This window comes from Nelusetta ayraudi, unplaced genomic scaffold, assembly GCF_046127955.1.
Source record: "Nelusetta ayraudi isolate G7.1 ecotype Tasmania unplaced genomic scaffold, CSIRO-AGI_Nayr_v1 ptg000008l, whole genome shotgun sequence".
Classification (NCBI taxonomy): Eukaryota; Metazoa; Chordata; class Actinopteri; order Tetraodontiformes; family Monacanthidae; genus Nelusetta; species Nelusetta ayraudi.
Genome location: NW_027466058.1, coordinates 297,822 through 315,739, shown reverse-complemented (window position 1 = coordinate 315,739; position 17,918 = coordinate 297,822). Strand labels below are relative to the sequence as shown.

Sequence of the window (17,918 nt, the reverse complement as noted above, 5' to 3'; positions counted from 1 at the left end):
GGCAGCGATGCTGAGAATTAATGGAGCGATGCATTACTCAGCTTGAGGAGGGAGAAGAGGCGAGAGGAAAGACGGGACGCGTTAATTGCATTTCCACAAATACTCGACACGCGGGGTGGCGAATGCTAAACGACAGACCGGTCCGGAGGAGGACGGCAGGGGAGAACAAAGGGAAGCAGCAGCGAGGGATGTGCACTTGAGTTGAGTCTTCAATAGTAAATATTAGTAGAGGTGTTTTTTTTTTTCTTTTGTTTGTTTTTTTAAAGAGGATTTAAAAGAGGTTTTGTTCCCCTCGAGATGGAAATAATGACGCGCGTAAATTCTGCGGATCTTTTTGCGCAAAGAATCATCACCATATTCAAATATGAGGTGATAAAAAGTATAACGGGCAGTCACGCCTCACAACACCGTAATGAAAGGTCAACTTGTAAATGGTGTGGACAAACTGTGGCCATAAAAACATTGCCCCACAACAACCCCCCCCGCCACCTCACCTCACCCCCTGTTATTATTATCAAACCTCTGCGTCGGACTGGACGCGCAGGTCCGAGTCAAAGTAAATGAAACGGCTCGGGTGCGTCCCGGCTTGGCGCCGCTGACGTGGTCGAAAACATCAGGCGAGCATCGCCGGGCTGCGCCGCCCTGCCGACAGACAGACACTACACTGGTCTGCGGTGCTAAATCGAATTAATAAAGCTCTTAAACACGCCGCAGCATAACAGGATCTTAACAGCCGTGGCAGTAACTGCTCCCTCTCTCTCTCTCTCTCTCTCTCTCTCTCTCTCTCTCTCCCCTCCCCTGCTCTCACCCCTCCTCCCCCGTCCCCACCTCCCCACTCCTCCCACCCACCCACCACTCTCCTCTCCGCTTCAGAGGTTTCATAAATATAGCTAGCTTACAGGGGGGGAGTGTTCACCCTCTGGGTATACCACTGTTTGTGTTCCTTCGTGAGGTTTTTTTTTTATTATCATTATTATTTATTTATTTTAAAGCATCTCTGCGTTGTTTTTTTGTTTTTTTTCAAACCCCACTGAATGACGTACAATTTGCCGCCACCATCGTTTCCCCAGTCAGCCTATGAGGACTTGGCCCCTCTGATTTTAGACAAAAAAAACAACAAAAAAAACCCACCCACCCACTGATGTGCCAGTAATTTGCAGAGAGAGCCGACGTGGTTGTGTAGGCATTATTTGCCTTTCAAACAAGCCGCGGCCTCTTACTATGCACACAGAGAGAGAGGGAGAGAGAGAGACAGAGAGGGAGGGAGAGAGTTATCTTATCAGGGACGGCAGAGATGAAAGAAGGACGTAAAAGTGGCACCACGTCACAGCGGGGTATTTACAGCCCCAACTCCCCTCCGAGACAATCAAAACACGACAACTTTTGATTCCATTGTGGTCTGTTTTTGTAAGATAGTGACGCGTCGCCGTGTTTGCGAAAGGCCAAAACAAGAAAAACACACATTGGTGTCAACTTTTCACTGGATCACAGCAGCAAGTTGTGCGTTTCTCATTGAGGTTTCATGCTCCAACCCACTTTGAGTGTTTTTTTTAATTTAAAGAAAGACAGTATTAATAAGATACGGCCGCGCGTCAGTCATGTGAAGCTGATCAGAGAGCTCACTGGGGTTTTGAGGTCGCCGTCGGTGCGCCACTGCTGGAGAGCTTTGCTTCTTTTATCTTCTCGCACGGCGGTGTTAAGACGGAGAGACGCAGTCAGCTGGCGCTGTGAGAGCGATAAGAGAATACCTGCTGAGGCACCCACAGGGGCTGAAGCAACACTGGGAAAATGAAACAAGGCAGTCAATGAGACGCGTGCACACACAAACCGCACGCGCGCACACGCACACACGCACACTGGGCGATCTGACAGTTGGGCTTCACACTCCAGTTGACACGCTGACTGTCAAAGGGTGAATCTGATTTATTGCGGCCGTCTTATGATATATGTCAAACATGAACCTCTAATGGCAAACTCAGGAAAATAAATGATTCACAAGTATTTCTAGGCAAAGGCCAAATCACCAATTTACGGAACATCAAAGAAAATCTGATGCAAATCCATAAATATTATTAAAACACTGTCAAAGCTTTAGAAAAAGGTTGCGTTTAATGTCTCCGCCGATCGAAGCTAAATAAAACAACGGCTCAGAGTGCACTTTGAGCGACGTGGCGAAACGCTCTAGAAGGTTTGGCTGGTAGACGACGGGTCCTTCCTGCAGCGTTTTCAGGAGGCCTGATGGAGTGCGCGCAGGGGTGCTGAGTATCAGCGCGCTCCTCCACGCTGAATGACAAACAGTTGCTATTGATCGAGGGCCGACTCTCCCCTCAGACCAGCTGATACGAGGTAATTAATGACTCCATTTTCCTTTGTACCGCCAGAAAAAAGGAGAACGAGTGGGCTCCTTCCACACAGCAAAAGCTGCACAACTGGCAGCGAACCCACAAAACAACACCGCACCTCCCCCCCACTAAGCCCACTCCACCCAACACCTCTTAGCCAAGATGAGAGGAAAAATGTGTTAAACATATGATTGGCTCATGTAAAAGCATGTGACAGTTGTGTTTTTTTTCCTTAGAAATATTGTAGAAAGTCAGTTTCCTTTCCGAGCCAAACACGCGCACACACACACACACACACACACACACACACACACACACACACACACACACACACACACCTATTTGCAGTGCCCCATTCCATTCCCCCTCCATGGATCTATTTCTCGCTGCGACTCGGGTTCATCCTCTGGCCTCAGCCATTGAAAAAAGGTCAAGCAGCCGAGCAGAATGGCAATAACGCCCCTGAAATGGTACCATCAGTGGAACATGATTGATCAATTGAATTCCATAGCACAGAAAAATGTGGGATTAAGTAGAGTATTATACGCACAATGAGTTGAGGCATGATGTTCATTCCGAGTTCATTTCGCCTCCCTCCTCCGCCGGGCGGATCGGGCAATCAATAGCGGCCGTGCATATCATATATCACCGCCGGCTTCGCCCAGGAGAGAACATAATCTGCTGCAAATTTAGAATGACAGATTCGTAAAGGGAGCTAAAGCTCTCATCCGCTGCCGGCCGCGCGGGACACAGGGGAAGGAAGGGGAGGGCGGCAGCAAAGTGGCGCTTCTCGGGGATGCTGGCTTTGGAGCTGCATTTTCTTCCTTTCTTTTTTTTGGCTTGATGAGGACCAGAGAGGAGGCAGCGGCGGCGGCGGCGGGCTCCCAGGTTGAGCTGATGGGGTCAGAGATCAGGAGGATGCGGGAAGCACAGGCTCATTTGTTTGTTTAGAGTGCGAGCGAGTGGGGAAATGCATACGCTTGGCCTCGCCGCCCCCCCCCACCCCCGTCCTCATACGGCCCTGAGTGTTGTCCCCTTGCCATTCTGTTCTCCCCAAGACAGGCAGAGAGTGTGTGTGTGTGTGTGTGTGTGTGTGTGTGTGTGTGTGTGTGTGTGTGTGTGTGTGTGTGTGTGTGTGTGTGTGTGAGAGAGAGAGAGAGAGAGAGAGAGAGAGAGAGAGAGAGAGAGAGAGAGAGAGAGAGAGAGAGAGAGAGAGTAATACGTTCAGGAGGAAATAGTGCAGTTAAATAATGGCTCTCCATTTCCTCGCTGGCAGAATGAGGGTCTCTGTGTGTAATCGCCAGCTCCTCTCTTACCTCCTGGAACGCGCGCAGGCTCCCTTTTTACAAGTATATACTCGCACCGGAGGTAATCCATCAATTACCGACGACCTATCGCATGATGACCACGCTGATGGCGAGCGTTGCCGAGGCGAGGCGGGGCTCGAGTGAGTGTATCCGTGTGCGAGGGTGGAGGGACGTTGGGGTAAAAGGTGCCAATTTACTGCTCGCGGCATCACTCTCAAAGTGGTGGAGGGACAAAAAATGTTATTCTTCATCTTAGTTTATGTAACACTGTTGAAATTAAGAAAAGAAAAAAAGGACTGTGTTGTCTGATGAAGATGAACGTCACTGCTTCACTTCCTGTCCTCTTCCTCTCCCTCTCCAGACGGCTCTGACGGCTCGGGCCCCGGCAGCGACTCTCAGGGCAGCGTGGAGAGCTTAAGGAAGCACCTGCGAGCGGACGCCTTCACCCAGCAGCAGCTCGAGGCCCTGGACCGCGTCTTCGAGCGGCCCTCCTACCCCGATGTCTTCCCCACTTCCGAACACATCAAACCCGAGCAGGTCGGCAGGACCCCCTTCAAACCTCTCTCGACAGTGCAACAGTGACTCTTAAAAAAACGCTTGGTGAACTAGCAGACCCCACCCCCACCCCCAAGCCTGCTTACAGCCTATCACGGCGGATAACCTTTATTTACATTCATTAGGCTGTTAAACAAGAAGAGACTATTAATTTTTCTATTGGAACTCAGCGCGGGCACCGGCGCAGCCTTAGCAAGTTGCCCTAATTGAGTTCATTTTCATCTCTGCGCGATCGCGGGGAATTACAGCGGCGATAAATCAGAGGGACAGCCCCCCTCGGCCCGGCTACGCGGCCCCTAATGCAGCTAATTACCAAAGTGATTTCTACGGCGAGATCAATACCAAAACGAATTGGAAATGACTTGCAATCACAAAGAGCGCGGGCGAAGGTATTAAAAAGGCGAGAGGAGAGTCGGGGCAGGGAGGGGGGTTGGAAAAAAGCGGCGTCAGAATGGTCCAGAAAAATCAGTTTTAATTTAATGTAATATTAATCAGGCCGCTTTTTTTTTTTTTTTTTTTTTTGCACTCGTTCTCTTTGCGCCTCCCTTTCTCTCTCCGCCCCCAACACCCCCCTGCTTTTCTTAAAGCGGCGAAAAAAGGTGGGATATTAGGCTATTAGGGGCTTGTCTGGTGTCTGCGTCGGGGCATTAAAAAGCCATTTTGAAGAGGCCGAGCTGAATGGGCCTCATCCCTCCCACACTTCTGGCAGCCATGTGGTCGGGTCATTCAGGCCCCTCTGTGCTCGCCACTCGCCCTCCCTCCCTCCCTCCCTTCCACCCTCCCTCGCTCCCGCCCCCCGGCCCTGCCCAGCCCGGCCCTGCCCACGGGTCCGATCTGCATGACAAAATGGGCCCTTGTGCCGCGGAGGCCCGGGCGGAATAGAGAGGAACATCCAGCCGAGTGCCAGGGAACAGTTGTAAGCAGACAATTAGAGTTTATCTGGGATAGAGGCAGACAAGGCCGGGGTCAGCGGCTCGGCCCCCGTGGGGACCACCTCCCCGGGCCCGCTGAGACAAACAGATGCACGCACGCACACAATAAAAACACTCCGTAGACGTACATGTGCGCGCACACGCTCGGCCCTCACACACAAGCAGAGGAAGAGGAAGAAGAAGAAGATCAGGAAGTGTCATCTCATTAACAGAGGGGATTCATCACAGCTGCTCACTGAAGTCACATCCATTAAATTAAAGTGGGCGGACAGTTAAAAGAGGTGCCGTCTTAGAGTGTCCTAGGTGGATCTGTGCTCACCGGAATTAGCATTGTTAGCATCATTATTATTATAATTTGAAGCACAATCAAAGAAGGAAATGATCAAACTAAAAGCAACAGAAGCTGCAGAGCGCCAGCGTTTCATCACTTCACCGAGCGTTTTCACGTGCTCATCGCAGAAGCGAGGCACAAAGGTTGATTTTCTTTCTTTTCTTTTTTTTTTAGACCTTGTACTCCCCTTTTTAAAAAAACCCACACCACATGTCTCTCCTGTAACAAAGCCCTGAATGTCTCCTCCCTTGACTGGTCACAGGGATGACTGCAGTGGAGCACAAAGAGCCAGCTGACACCCCGTCCTTTCACTCCTCTCCCAATCCCTCTGTCATCCCTCTCTCTCTCTCTCTCTCTCTCTCTCTCTCTCTCTCTCTCTCTCTCTCTCTCTCTCTCTCTCTCTCTCTCTCTCTCTCTCTCTCTCTCTCTCTCTCTCTCTCTCTCTCTCTCTCTCTCTCTCTCTCTCTCTCTCTCTCCCTCTGCCTGCCTTAGACAAGCCCTAATGCATGCATACATCATAGGTCTCGGGTAAAGCATGGCGACGGGTCAGGTTGGCGAGGTGTGGGTGGCTGGGGGTGCGGCAGAATTCACCTCAGGAAATATTCCGGGGGGGGGGGGGATCACAGGCGGCTTCCTCAGATCCTCCGGAGGGTTTCCTGGAGGCGCGTTCCACATATTGTCTCCTGAGTCGGACTTAAAGGCCCGGCGTGTCAGGTTTAGTGGCCTCTAATGGTAAGAGGGGCGTATTGCAAACAATTTTAATGTTAATCCCAGTTTCCTGATGTCCCATTTGACCCCTCGTGACCTTTTCTCAATTAGGTGTGATGTAAGGGTGAAAACCACAAAACCCTGAGCAGCTCCACACTCATGTACAGGAGATACATGGTGGAACAATATGACAGCCGCCTAACAAGCAGTCCCCCAATTATGAATATATACAAAAACACAATAGTGTTTTATTTTTGGTAACTTCATCCAACTAGAGACATTTGTTAATTCCATAAAATACCAGTAGGTGTCTTTCAAATGTTACACACAGGGCCTTTAAATCCAGCTCACAACATGGATTCATACGCAGTTTGTATACATGTTTGTTTTGTTTTTTTTAGAATATCTATCCAAGCACTTCGCACATTTCTCCGCTGACACACTCTCTTGCATTTGTTGCATGTTTGTCCACAGGCGAACGAGTACTCGCTCCCTCCCCTGAACGGTGGCCTGGAGGACGTGAAGCCGAGCCTCTCCACCAGCGCCAGCTCCGAGCTCGCCTCCAGTGTCTCCCAGAGCTACTCTGTTGTGACAGGTACAATCTGACTCACGCTGCAAGAACCCCCCTCACTCCCTCTCCACAACCACACCACCACCACTACCACCGACAGGCCAAACACAGCTGCAGTCGGCCAAGGTGGTCCGAGCAGCAGCAGGATCGCAAACTGTTTCACGAAAGCTCCTCGGCTGAGGGAGCTAATTATAATAATCATAATGTTCATAATGATAGTTTTGTACACTCAAATGAGACAAAGTTGGCAGGTGCACTGGATATATCACAAAAAAAAGTCCCGCACGCCATCAAGAGCTTGTTATGTTGAGTAATAAACGCAGTATCACACTGAACCTAGCCGGCTAATGCGCCAGCAGATTGACTCGCGGCACTTCTCCTGAGAGACAGCTGCTGTCCTTACCATGACACCACGTCGTCATCAGAGCTCTATGATAGGCTGTTGATTGACAGCGGCTGGAATGGAGCCGTGGTCGGCCCGTCGGTCGGTTGGCTGCCTCATTCTGGACGGCACGAGGGAAAAAGGAAAAAAAAATCTTCAGGGACTCTGTGAGAAAACTGAAATGATAATAATGATTTTTTTTTCTTCCTATTTATAAAATGTCTGTCAGGTTCAAGTGGGTCCAACAGGTGTGCAGGCGCGGCGTATTGAATACCTTGCAGTATTAACTCTCTTTATCACCCACCCCCTGCCCTGCGCTGCCCTGTGACTGTGACTCCAGGGCTGATGACTTGCCGGCTTAATTGGAATATTGCCTCCATGTAGCCGCCGAGTGTCTTTTCCCAAGGGAGGTTGGGTTTACCGATGGCCACACTCCAGATTAATACGCAAGCCTTTTTAATAAAAAGCCCATAATTACGCAGCGGGCATCAAAGTCAATGAGTCCACTGTCAGCGTGCGCGGGGAGACTAAGTGGAGAGGACGACAGCATGATTGAAAACTGCAGCGCCGCTTCTCAAATGATCCCTATAGTCTGGCCCCGGACGCGGGCGCGCAGCGGCGGCGGGAAAGAAAGGGGCCTTTTTCATTCGAGGACATGTGGGAGGTAGATTTGTCCCGGAGAGTTGGGCCTCAGGAGAATAAAGGTGTGTTTTTGTCTTTTGCGCCCGGCTCCTGCTATGAAAGCGGTCTCGCTCTGGGGAGCACAACCATAGCAGGTGGCCTTAAAGCCACCTGGGGGTCTCGTAGGGGCCCCTTTAAGTGAGGCAATATGGGGGTCGCAGATTGCTTAACTTGGGGACAATGCTTGAAAAAAAGCAAAACAAAAAAACACGTCCAACTACTGTGTAAGAACACATTTTAAAACGTGTTTATTTCAAATTAAACTTTAAGTAATTTTCGGCAAAACTTCTACATTAAATTCTAGCAACTTTGCAAAGTAATGCATGCAGCATTTGATTGGGTGTAGGTTGTCAGCATATCGTGTTATTATTATTTTTTTCACCCACTTCCATTAGCGATCCAGGCAAATAAGAACGTATGCCAAGGCTGAAAAATGCTAAATTAACTTCCTCATTTAGCGCCGGGATCCAATTATCAATAAATTATGCTCTCATACTGGATGGAGCTACAAGAGTATATTCATTCCTTAAATGTTTTCTGCTCCCAATTAAAATTCATACTGTTATTGATCTTGTTGATTTTTATGTCCTGGAATTTGCATAATCTATTTGAGATGAATGATTAATGAAGTGCACAGTTTTTCGCTCTCCAAGGGCGCCTGGGAGAGCAGCGGCGGCCATCTTTCGTGTCCCCTGTTTACCCCGATGTGTGAAACAGACAGTTACCTACAAAGTAGGGCGGCAGCCAAAGCAGAGAGTGTGAGCGTTGCTGTGATACACTGCTGGGATTCAGGGCAGAATGCTAATCACTTTTGCCTGCCGTGGTCTGCGTGCACGTAAATGCAACTTTACAATACCAAAAGAAAGGCTTCATTTGTCAGTGAAATGCCCAAGGAGAATGGTTTTCTTTTAACAAAAATGTGCAATACTCACCCGAGTCTTTCCGGGGACGAGAATAAACTGGAAGCTCTGCTTGTTTATGCCGCTGCCATCATGTCTCTCCACCTACGAATGAGAAAACTGCATAAATGAGGACACAGGATGCTGGAAAACAAGCGGCTTTACATCACATTAACTTTACCTGAAATGTAAACCTCTCTCACTGAGCCTGGATTAAGACTTGGCCCTGCCTGCTATTTTCTGCACTTTGTCAACATGCAGCAACTGAACCTGAAAGCCTCAGCATGTGGGACGCCAACAAAAAACTGCGTCTCTCAGCTCAGTTAACGCCTGCAGCTGATAAACAAGTGGCTATTTGATCTGGTAATTAATAACTTTAGTCGTGTGACTCGGTGATTCAAGCCCTGAAAATAGTTGGATTGGATGCAACTATGTATACGTGCTGCTTTGTTAGTTTTGTTTAGGGCATCAGAGGAGTAACTGCTTATCAATTATCACACAATAGTTGGCTGTTCTCAGCTTGTGCTACCTAAGAGAAGAGGAACTTTTGCTCCAATCTGGAAAATTGCAGGGGGGGGGGGGGGGGTTGACTGGCTGTCAGCCATGTTGTAAACAAGAGCTCCGGACTGGGCAGCAAAGTTCAGCTATGTGTGCGGTAGGAGATAAAACGTTGGAGAGGAGGGCCGCTCAGTACGTGGACGCGGCGCTCCGAGGTGTGTTTGGGGTTCTTAGCAGTTCATTTCTATGGTTGATGGGGTCTGCAGACGTTATTGTCAGTGGTGGAGCAGAGACAGACGCGGGGAGAACTCTATATAGCACCTCGGCTCTCGCTCGGAGACGTGTTTGCCAGCGGGAGAAGAGTCCCCGAGGGACCCCCCACCCCAGTTTATCTTCCATCTCCATCATCAGGGCCCGGTGATTTGACAAGCCCGCCTTTAGCTTGGTCTCTGCCTCCGTCTCCAGGACACTAAGCAACACCATGTCTGATTAGTTTCAGAGTTCACTGGTCTCGAACGCGGCGTCTCGTACCGGTTGTTGTTGCGACGTTACCCCCTGTCTGTTTGACAACGGCAGCTCAGCCGGCGCCGAGGAAACAGAAGCTTACTGTAGCATGCAGGGAGTCTGAGCAAACATGCTTGACCTTATCCCCGAAGTTCACGTTGATGTTGAGCGTGTGGGTCGGGCAGCGTTACCCTGCAACACTGTAATGTAGTGGATGATATTTACCAAGCTTGAATCTTTGAAATAATTTCATTTTTATATCATTTGCTGTGATCAAGAAGGGATGTTGGTGACACCTATCTTGATGTTTGATGTTGTTATGGTGTGTCTAGTAGCTAACCCTGGGTCAATGTGATTTCAAGTGTGAACTCCATGTGGCCAAGCCCTTATCGTTACTGCTTACTGTCTTGTTTTGCACTAATAAGTGCACATGGATGAAGAATATCTATGGAAGGATCTTTTTTTGTGCCTGTTCTCCTTCATCATCTCCGCTACTGCTGCAGCCACAGGCATCCAATGGTACGATTGGATGGCTCCCCCTTCTGAAATATGCTTGTGTGCATGTGTGTGCGTGCGTGCCCGCGTGTTTATGTATGAAAAGAAGTTTTAAAAAGAGTTTGCCGACTTGAACATTTAATTAACTCAAGAACAGAAGTGAGTGTCATCCCCTTAATATCTCCTCTATTTGGACTTGAGATTCCAATAAGAAAAAAAAACTCTTTGACACACTTGCGCTCGGACGTCATAAACTTTGGGTCCGTCCAATTAAACGCAAAAGTCGACTCGTTAGAGTATTTCTTGTTCGTGCTGGAGATTTGTGTCAGCCATTCTTCTTAATGATTCCATCATAGGCAAAAAAAAAAAAAAATAAATAAAAATCACATTGTTAAACATTTTGTCATTTTTTTCCCTCTTTCTTTGTCTACCTATGACAATGGCATTTGTCTCAATAAGACGTGTAATTGCAGTACCACTGTCTGGATCTGTCGCAAAGATAAAAGAAGATCTAGAGCGCCTGCTGTAAATTTCTAGAAGCAACGACGACTTATGTTGTTGCCTGATTTCCCGGCATTAGGCTCACGGGGGCTGACAGGGGGCTGCGTCCCCTCTCCCTCACCCCCCCGCCCCCTCCTCAATAGAGGAGCCCTTATCTTAATGAGGAATCACAACACACAGTCCTGTTGTAAAATAACAATGATGGGGGAAGCAGCTAATGAGGCTATCATGGTGTCGGGGAAAGAGCCGTTCCCTCCCCGCTGGCCTCCCCGAACAGAAGAGGCTCGGCGGCAGACGCGGCTGGCGAGGCCGGAGACAGAGCTCGCATTGATTGCACAGGTTCAAGAGGCAGCGGCGGGTTTTCCAAATGGAAGATGCCAAGACTCATCAGCCAAATTAGATCAAAGTGCAGAGTTTTGAAGTGTCGGCCCGCCAACTGTTGTTTGCTGGGTTGATTTTTTTTTTTTTTTTTTCGTTGCTGAGGAGGAAAAGCAGCCGTGAGATTATGTTGTTTGTTTTTCGCTCCCCCCCCACCCCACTCACACACACACACACACACACACACACACACACACACACACACACACACACACACACACACACACACACACACACACACACACACACACACATACACTCGAAATAAAGAACCTTGGGGGAACTCTTTACGCATTTGAGCTTGACTGATCAGGCGAGATGTGTTGTTGCAACATTTCACTTCTGCGTGTTCCCACTTAGTTGGATGAATTACTGCCGAGCGCACATGAGGGTGTTATGATGAGGGATGTAAATGAACAATTCGGCTCTTCAGCTGCGGGGATGAAACCTCCTCCTCCGAACCTGAGCGGCTTCGCTCGCCGTTCCTCAAACGCCCTTCAGGCGCCTTTTCCACAAACAATCTCCACGCAATCCCTCAATTTTTTTTTTGGTTTCTGTTTTTTTCTCCCCCAGATTAATTGTCGCCTGGCGCTGCTTGGTTACGCGCGCGACCAATCTGAACTACTTGCTGCGGCGTGTTTGATTGGCTTGCGCCTCCGTGCAGATGTTTCCCTCTCGGTTATTTGGAAAATGTCGGATAAACTTCCTTTCTTATTTGTTTTCCTTTTTTTTTTGTTGTGCATCCATCCTGCCAAACATGCGAGTGATTGAATGTGTGCGCAGCATGTGTGGAGTGCCATGACTACATTATATCATTTTTTTCCCATTTTTTTCTTTTTGTCCCCTCCCCCCACCTCCCTTCCCCTCCCACCCGGCAGATTCTCAGCCATCATATCCGCCTTTCAAGTGTGTAAAGCAGCAGCCGCACGAGGCCTCCTTTGCCCCCTTTACCCCGTCCTCTGTCGGGGACTCCAGTCCGGTCGACATGTTGCCCCACCAGTCCGGCCTCTCTCTAGATGCCTCCAAACCCGCGTGCGCGACCCACGTGCACGGCCCCTGCTACAGCCACTATACCAGCCAGGCCTTTATAGCAGGTACAACATCACCGACGGGGCAGCGTAACCCCATTTGACAACGGAAAAAAAAATTATATATACATATATATATATATATGTATATACATATATATATATATATATATATATATATATATATATATATATATATATATATATATATATATATATATTTATATATATGTATATATATACATATATATACATATATATATATATTCGAATTAGCAGCAGAAAAACCTGCCAGCGCCACGGCTCCTTTTGTGGCAGCCACGACTTGTTTGCCTCCTCATTAACAGCGACGGCGCTCTTCCCCTCCCTGCACCCTGCCTTTCACCAGCCGTGACCCCTGTGCCCGTCTCCTCGCTTAACAAAAGGGCCTCCAGGTCCCTCCGTCCCAGTGTCAGCTCCGAGGGCCCACAAAATGAGTGGTGAGGTGCAGAGGCAGAGAGAGAGAGAGAGAGAGGGAGAGAGAGAGAGAGACAGAGAGAGGGCTGGGGCCTTCATTCTCTGTGTTGCCCCTCCACCCACACACCCTTTTATCCAGCAAGGCCCTCCACTGTCACAGTTAATTACAGGAGTGAAAGTAGAGCAAAGCGCAGAGAGAGTTCATCTCAGTCTGAAATTCGTCTTTGGACTTTGGTGTCCAAGTGCCAAAGCAGTTCATTCTCATATTTATGTCAACACACTTCATTTATGTATTTGCTTGTTTGAAAAATGCACGTTGTTCAGACCACTTCACGCAAGAGAGATCAAAATCACAGAAAACGGACAGCAACTGCAAAAAATGCTGGAAAACATTGTTTTTTTTCTGGTCAAATTTACTTTCTTCATTTTATTTTACTAGACATACTTTGCCTATTGTCAGATATTAACAGTATACACATGTACGTATACATATTACGCTTTGACTGCATGTTGTTGTGTGCCTCTATGCAGCACTGGAGGGAACCAAACCCCCACAGAATAACGCTTGAATTGTCAATATGATAATTGCCGACTCCGCTCAATAAAAAAAAAATTGCTGCTGCAAAGTGCAACAAATATGCAGTTTAAATAAAAATTTCCGAAAACCACCTTTCAGCGGTCGTCCTTGTTTTGAAATCTTAACAAGGAAGTCATTTATTGCCGTGGACGTATTCACAGTCGATCCGTTTAATCATTGTTCATCTTTTTTTTCTCTCTCTCTTCCTGTTTGTGTGTCCCTGCAGGTCGAGACATGGCCAGCACCACTCTACCTGGCTACCCTCCACATGTCCCGCCCACAGGACAAGGCAGCTACCCCGCCTCTACACTAGCTGGAATGGTCCCCGGTAGGTTCTCGTGTTTTGTTTTGTTTTTACCAGTACTTTCATTTCCGCCAGGTAGCGGCGTGCGTGTTGATCTGCTCCAAAGAGCTCGAGCGTGGCGTCTGAGAGCGCGAGAAGGTTTCCTGAAAAGCGTTGATCTCTTGTTCTTGACCCGGAGGATTGAAGCGAGCTTGTTACGGCCCTGCAAAGGCTGCGGTTAGCTTGTGGTTAGCGTCTGCAGATAGGGACATTAGACGAACTCGATAGGCGATCACCACAATCAGTGGCCGTGTGATAGGACAGTTCCTCTCAGTTACACTCCAGCTCCCAGCGCTCATTACCCTCACCGTGTCCACACACACACACACACACACACACACACACACACACACACACACACACACACACACACACACACACACACACACACACACACACACACACACACACCCTCTCGCCATCCCCGTCGATAAACACTGCTTTTTTTTCTCTTTTTTTTTTGCGCCTCTCCTCGCCTCCCCGGACTCCCAGGGCTGCAGAGCATATCTCTTTCCCCTCTACTTAACCTGCAGTTCAGGTTCACGGCGAGCAGTTAAGGGTCAAAACACAGAGGCGTGGAGGGCCTGTAAATATTTAAATCACTATCTCTCCCAGGGATGAGCTTGAGTTACATCACAGTGGGGACGGCGGGGGATCCCGCGGCTGGCAGCTTGTGTCGCCGTTCTGCTCCAAACAACTGAAAACACAATCGGCTTTATCGCTCGGAGACGTGAGCCTTCTCGCGCTGACCGTTAATCAAAGGACGGGCCGCGGCATCGGCTGGCGAGCCGGAGCTGCCGAATCAAGTAGAATTGCTTTCAGTTTTATCACCTGCGAGTGGGGATGTTTCTTCGCTATTGACGAGGTGAAAGGGATTATTTTCATACGGAGATTTGGGGACAGACACAAAGCAGAGGCCATTTACCAGCAGCTTTATATAAAACTCGGCCTTGTCTTGTAAACGAAGGAAGCCCGCGGGTTCACAATTTTAATCTGATCGGCTTTGAGTTATTTTCACACCGACGTGCACTGTGGAGACACAAGGAGTGACTGTTAGACGTGGTGAATTCCAAGAAATTCCCAAACAAAACTGACGCGGGATAAATACTCAATAGATTTTAGATTGTGATCTGACTGCATCCTCAATTTAACATTTCGATACTAATAAAAATAATCTCCTCAGTCCATTTTTCAAATAATGGGATGTTTTCCATTGTTTTCCAGGTGGGGATTTTTCCGGAAGCCCTTACTCCCATCCACAGTACACCACTTACAACGAGGCATGGCGGTTCAGCAATCCAGCGTTACTAAGTAAGAGTCCTTCCTCTACATGGCAGATCATAATTTCAAGGTTCATACAAGCATGTCGGATGAGTTTGAAAAAAAAAAAAAACCTGCATCACTCCACGAATCGCGCACGTGCCTCGCTTGTTGTTTGACCTCACGGGTTTCCAACGGCTCGCTCTTCTGTTAACTTTCAGGTTCCCCTTATTATTATAGTGCCGCATCCCGTGGCTCCGCACCTCCCACTGCTGCCACTGCCTACGACCGCCACTAGTTACCAAGGGGAGCGGCTCAAACTGCAGGGCCACGGCTTCGGCCTCCACATTGTCCACGTCTGAAGAAGCGCCGTGGTCGAAGGGAAGCCGAGCGGAATCAACCCCCTCCCCCACGAACCTACATAACACCACCACCCCCAACACGTGACGTTAACGCCACCCGGAGGAAGGAGCGGCGAGGTCGACGCCAGTACACCCAGCTCACCCGGCTCTGCCTCACACCACCGTTGGATTGAAAAAAAGATTTTTTAAAACGGGGCGGAGAGGGGGGTCCGGACATTCAGAAGTCGCCCATCATGCCCCTTCAATCTCTCACAGGCCTGAACAGTCCCAGAATGACTTTAAGAGATTCTATAAATATATATATTATAAAATATGAATTGAAGAAAAACCAGTGTGAAGAATACCATGTGGAATAAATGTTGTGGGTCTTTCATTTTTTTTTCTCCTTTTCTTTGTTGTTGCTGTTGTTGTTGTTATTTTATTCACCGACGCTCACGTTCCGTTTCTGACGAACAAACGCAGCTTGTGTTTTTGTTTTGTTTTTCCGCCTGCTCCAAACGCTGAAGTGCAGAAATTATGACGTCGTAGCTTCCGCGTTGCTGGTGCAGTGACTGGAGCCCCCGTGTGGGCGGGAGGACCTCTGGCGTTTCACGCCGTCGGGGGGGCCGGTGCGTTTGTCTGTCATCTGCTCTCGAATCTCCAGCCCCGCCCACTCTACCAAACGGCGCGCCCTGCATCTGCTTCCCCGTCTACCGACCAGGTGGCGACATCACACCTCCTGTGGCTAAACAATCAATGTAAAAAGAAAAAAACAAAAAGAAAAAAAAAAAGAGTAAAAAAAAGTAAAAATCGTCTCGCAAAGTTTTGAAAAGGCATGGCGGCCGCCGCGTGGTTTCCGACCAGGACTTTTAGATACTTTAAATTATTTTGCATTCTGTCACTACTACCTATGTACAAAAAAAGAAGAAACGAATCCATGGAAGATCTTGTCAGCGTAGCTCATATCCAAGTAGTCGTGTTTTATCTTCATTTCCAGTCACGTCAACATCCGTCTTTGCACTATAACTTCTGTTTATTTATTTTATTATTATATTTGGTACGTTCACTCGACAGTCGATTTACTGTTTTCTCTTGAGGACGGGCCAGAACTATTTGGGTCACATTGTGTAGGTATAAAGGCAAAGAAGACAGACGTCTTGGGGTTTCTTTTCTACGTCCGCATCCTCTCGCCGTAGCTCCTCCACTTCCTGTCCCTGCGGGTCGTGACTCGGTGGGCTACGCGAACAAGTCCCCCTTAGTCATACCACTAGATGCCTCCTCACTCTAGAGAGCTGCGCACAGTTGAGTGAACCAACTGTAAATTAGCTTCGACAATTGCCTTACAAACCCGTTTCTTTTTGTTCCTCGACGCAAATTCATGCCTCTTCGACCCGTTTTCCTGCCTTCACAAACGCACGTTCGGCACCACCCTGCGTTCTCTGACCGGTTCAGTTTGATTTTGGGGGGTTTTTTGTTTGTTTGTTTGTTTTTGGAAAATATTTTTTGAATGTACTTTTAACAACATTTGCCAAAGACTTAGTTTGATATCTAGTGTTTTATTTACAGTGTATGTATGCATTCAATAAAGCAGTATTATCTTTTAAGTGCGTAGTCAACACTGAACATGTACGTTGTGACTTTTCAGCAGGAGAACGACGGCAACGTGAAGCATATGGCTGTACTGATAATTAACACTCCATCTGTTGCAAAAAAAAAAAGAACGAAAATAATACAAATGCTGCTTTGTAGAACGATTTGTGAATAAATGTGAAGACAATTCTTCTCTGTAAATAATATCACAGGAACCATTTCAGTATCATTCTAATGTACTGGCTCCCTTTGTAGATAAAACAGACATAAAAAAAAAAAAAACAACTCGACATTTGTGTCTTAATGTGACATTGTGCTCTGAGAAAAGGCACGGCTGTGTAACCTGCAGCTACACACACTGTAGGTTTGAGACGCTAACATCACATAGTCGTCTTTGTTGTTTTGGCTTTCTTTTTAACTCTATTTCCATGATGTCGCCATGATGTTTATGTCACTATGCAATGAGTTAACGGTCTGTCTGTCTGTATCGTCGTTCCCTTGTCGGGGCTCGGAACAAGTAATCTCCACGGAGAACGTCGCGAAAGCGAGAAAGACCTCAAGCATGAAACGCTTCCTCCTGAGTTTTACTTTTTTTATTTATTTTTTGCTCCGCAAGCAAAGACGCACTCAAAACTGAAGTCCTTGGCAAGAATTGGAGACGTCGCCTCGTTTACCGTCAGTAGATGTCACGATCCTTAAGTCATCACTTGTAGAGACACGGCCACTTATTCCACGCCGCGCATCTCTCTTCCCTCCTTCACTGTCTCCATCAGCCGCCGACTCTTTAGCATCCCAGATTGAGCTAGCATCGACTGAGACGTGTCACCTGCTACCAGGGGGGGTTTGCAGTCACACCCTCGAGGGGCAAACAACAAACTGCAGTCCTGCTCTCCCGCAAATGCTTTCCTCCTCCAACAAATTGCACTTGGGATTTTGCCTCTTCAGAGGAATAATAAAAATAAACAAAAAAAAAAATACAAAAAATAAAAAACAGAGTGTGGGGGGGGGGGGGGGTGGAGGTGCCGCGGAGGGCAAGCGAAAGTCTTTGCTGCAAAGGAAGCAAAGCACCTCTGGTGGGATTGTGGTCCTCCGCTGTTTTAAAGATGATACAGGAGATGTGTCACGGACATGAAAAGGATTTCTGGGGATAAAGAAAAAAATCTATACGACGAAGAAAAAAAAACAGCCTTGTGGCCTCAATCATTGTTCTGTTTCAGTTCTGTTCCAATTCTTTTTTTG

The 17,918-nt window shown here is 48.0% G+C and overlaps 1 protein-coding gene across 5 annotated transcripts in view; it reads left to right on the top strand.

Moving 5' to 3' along the window:
- Positions 1 to 16,883, top strand: part of pax2a (paired box 2a) — a 28,143-nt gene extending 11,260 nt beyond the window's left edge. For 2 of the 5 annotated variants that reach the window (XM_076018448.1, XM_076018447.1), the window contains exons 7-11: positions 4,011 to 4,186; positions 6,650 to 6,770; positions 13,372 to 13,473; positions 14,713 to 14,799; positions 14,989 to 16,883. In XM_076018448.1, coding sequence (XP_075874563.1) covers positions 4,011 to 4,186; positions 6,650 to 6,770; positions 13,372 to 13,473; positions 14,713 to 14,799; positions 14,989 to 15,110 — 608 coding nt within the window. In that variant the 3' untranslated portion in view covers positions 15,111 to 16,883. Of the gene's footprint in view, positions 1 to 4,010; positions 4,187 to 6,649; positions 6,771 to 11,962; positions 12,179 to 13,371; positions 13,474 to 14,712; positions 14,800 to 14,969 lie in introns of all 5 variants that reach the window. The other 3 variants (XM_076018450.1, XM_076018449.1, XM_076018446.1) reach the window with 2 other exon arrangements.
- The last annotated feature ends 1,035 nt before the right edge of the window (positions 16,884 to 17,918 follow it).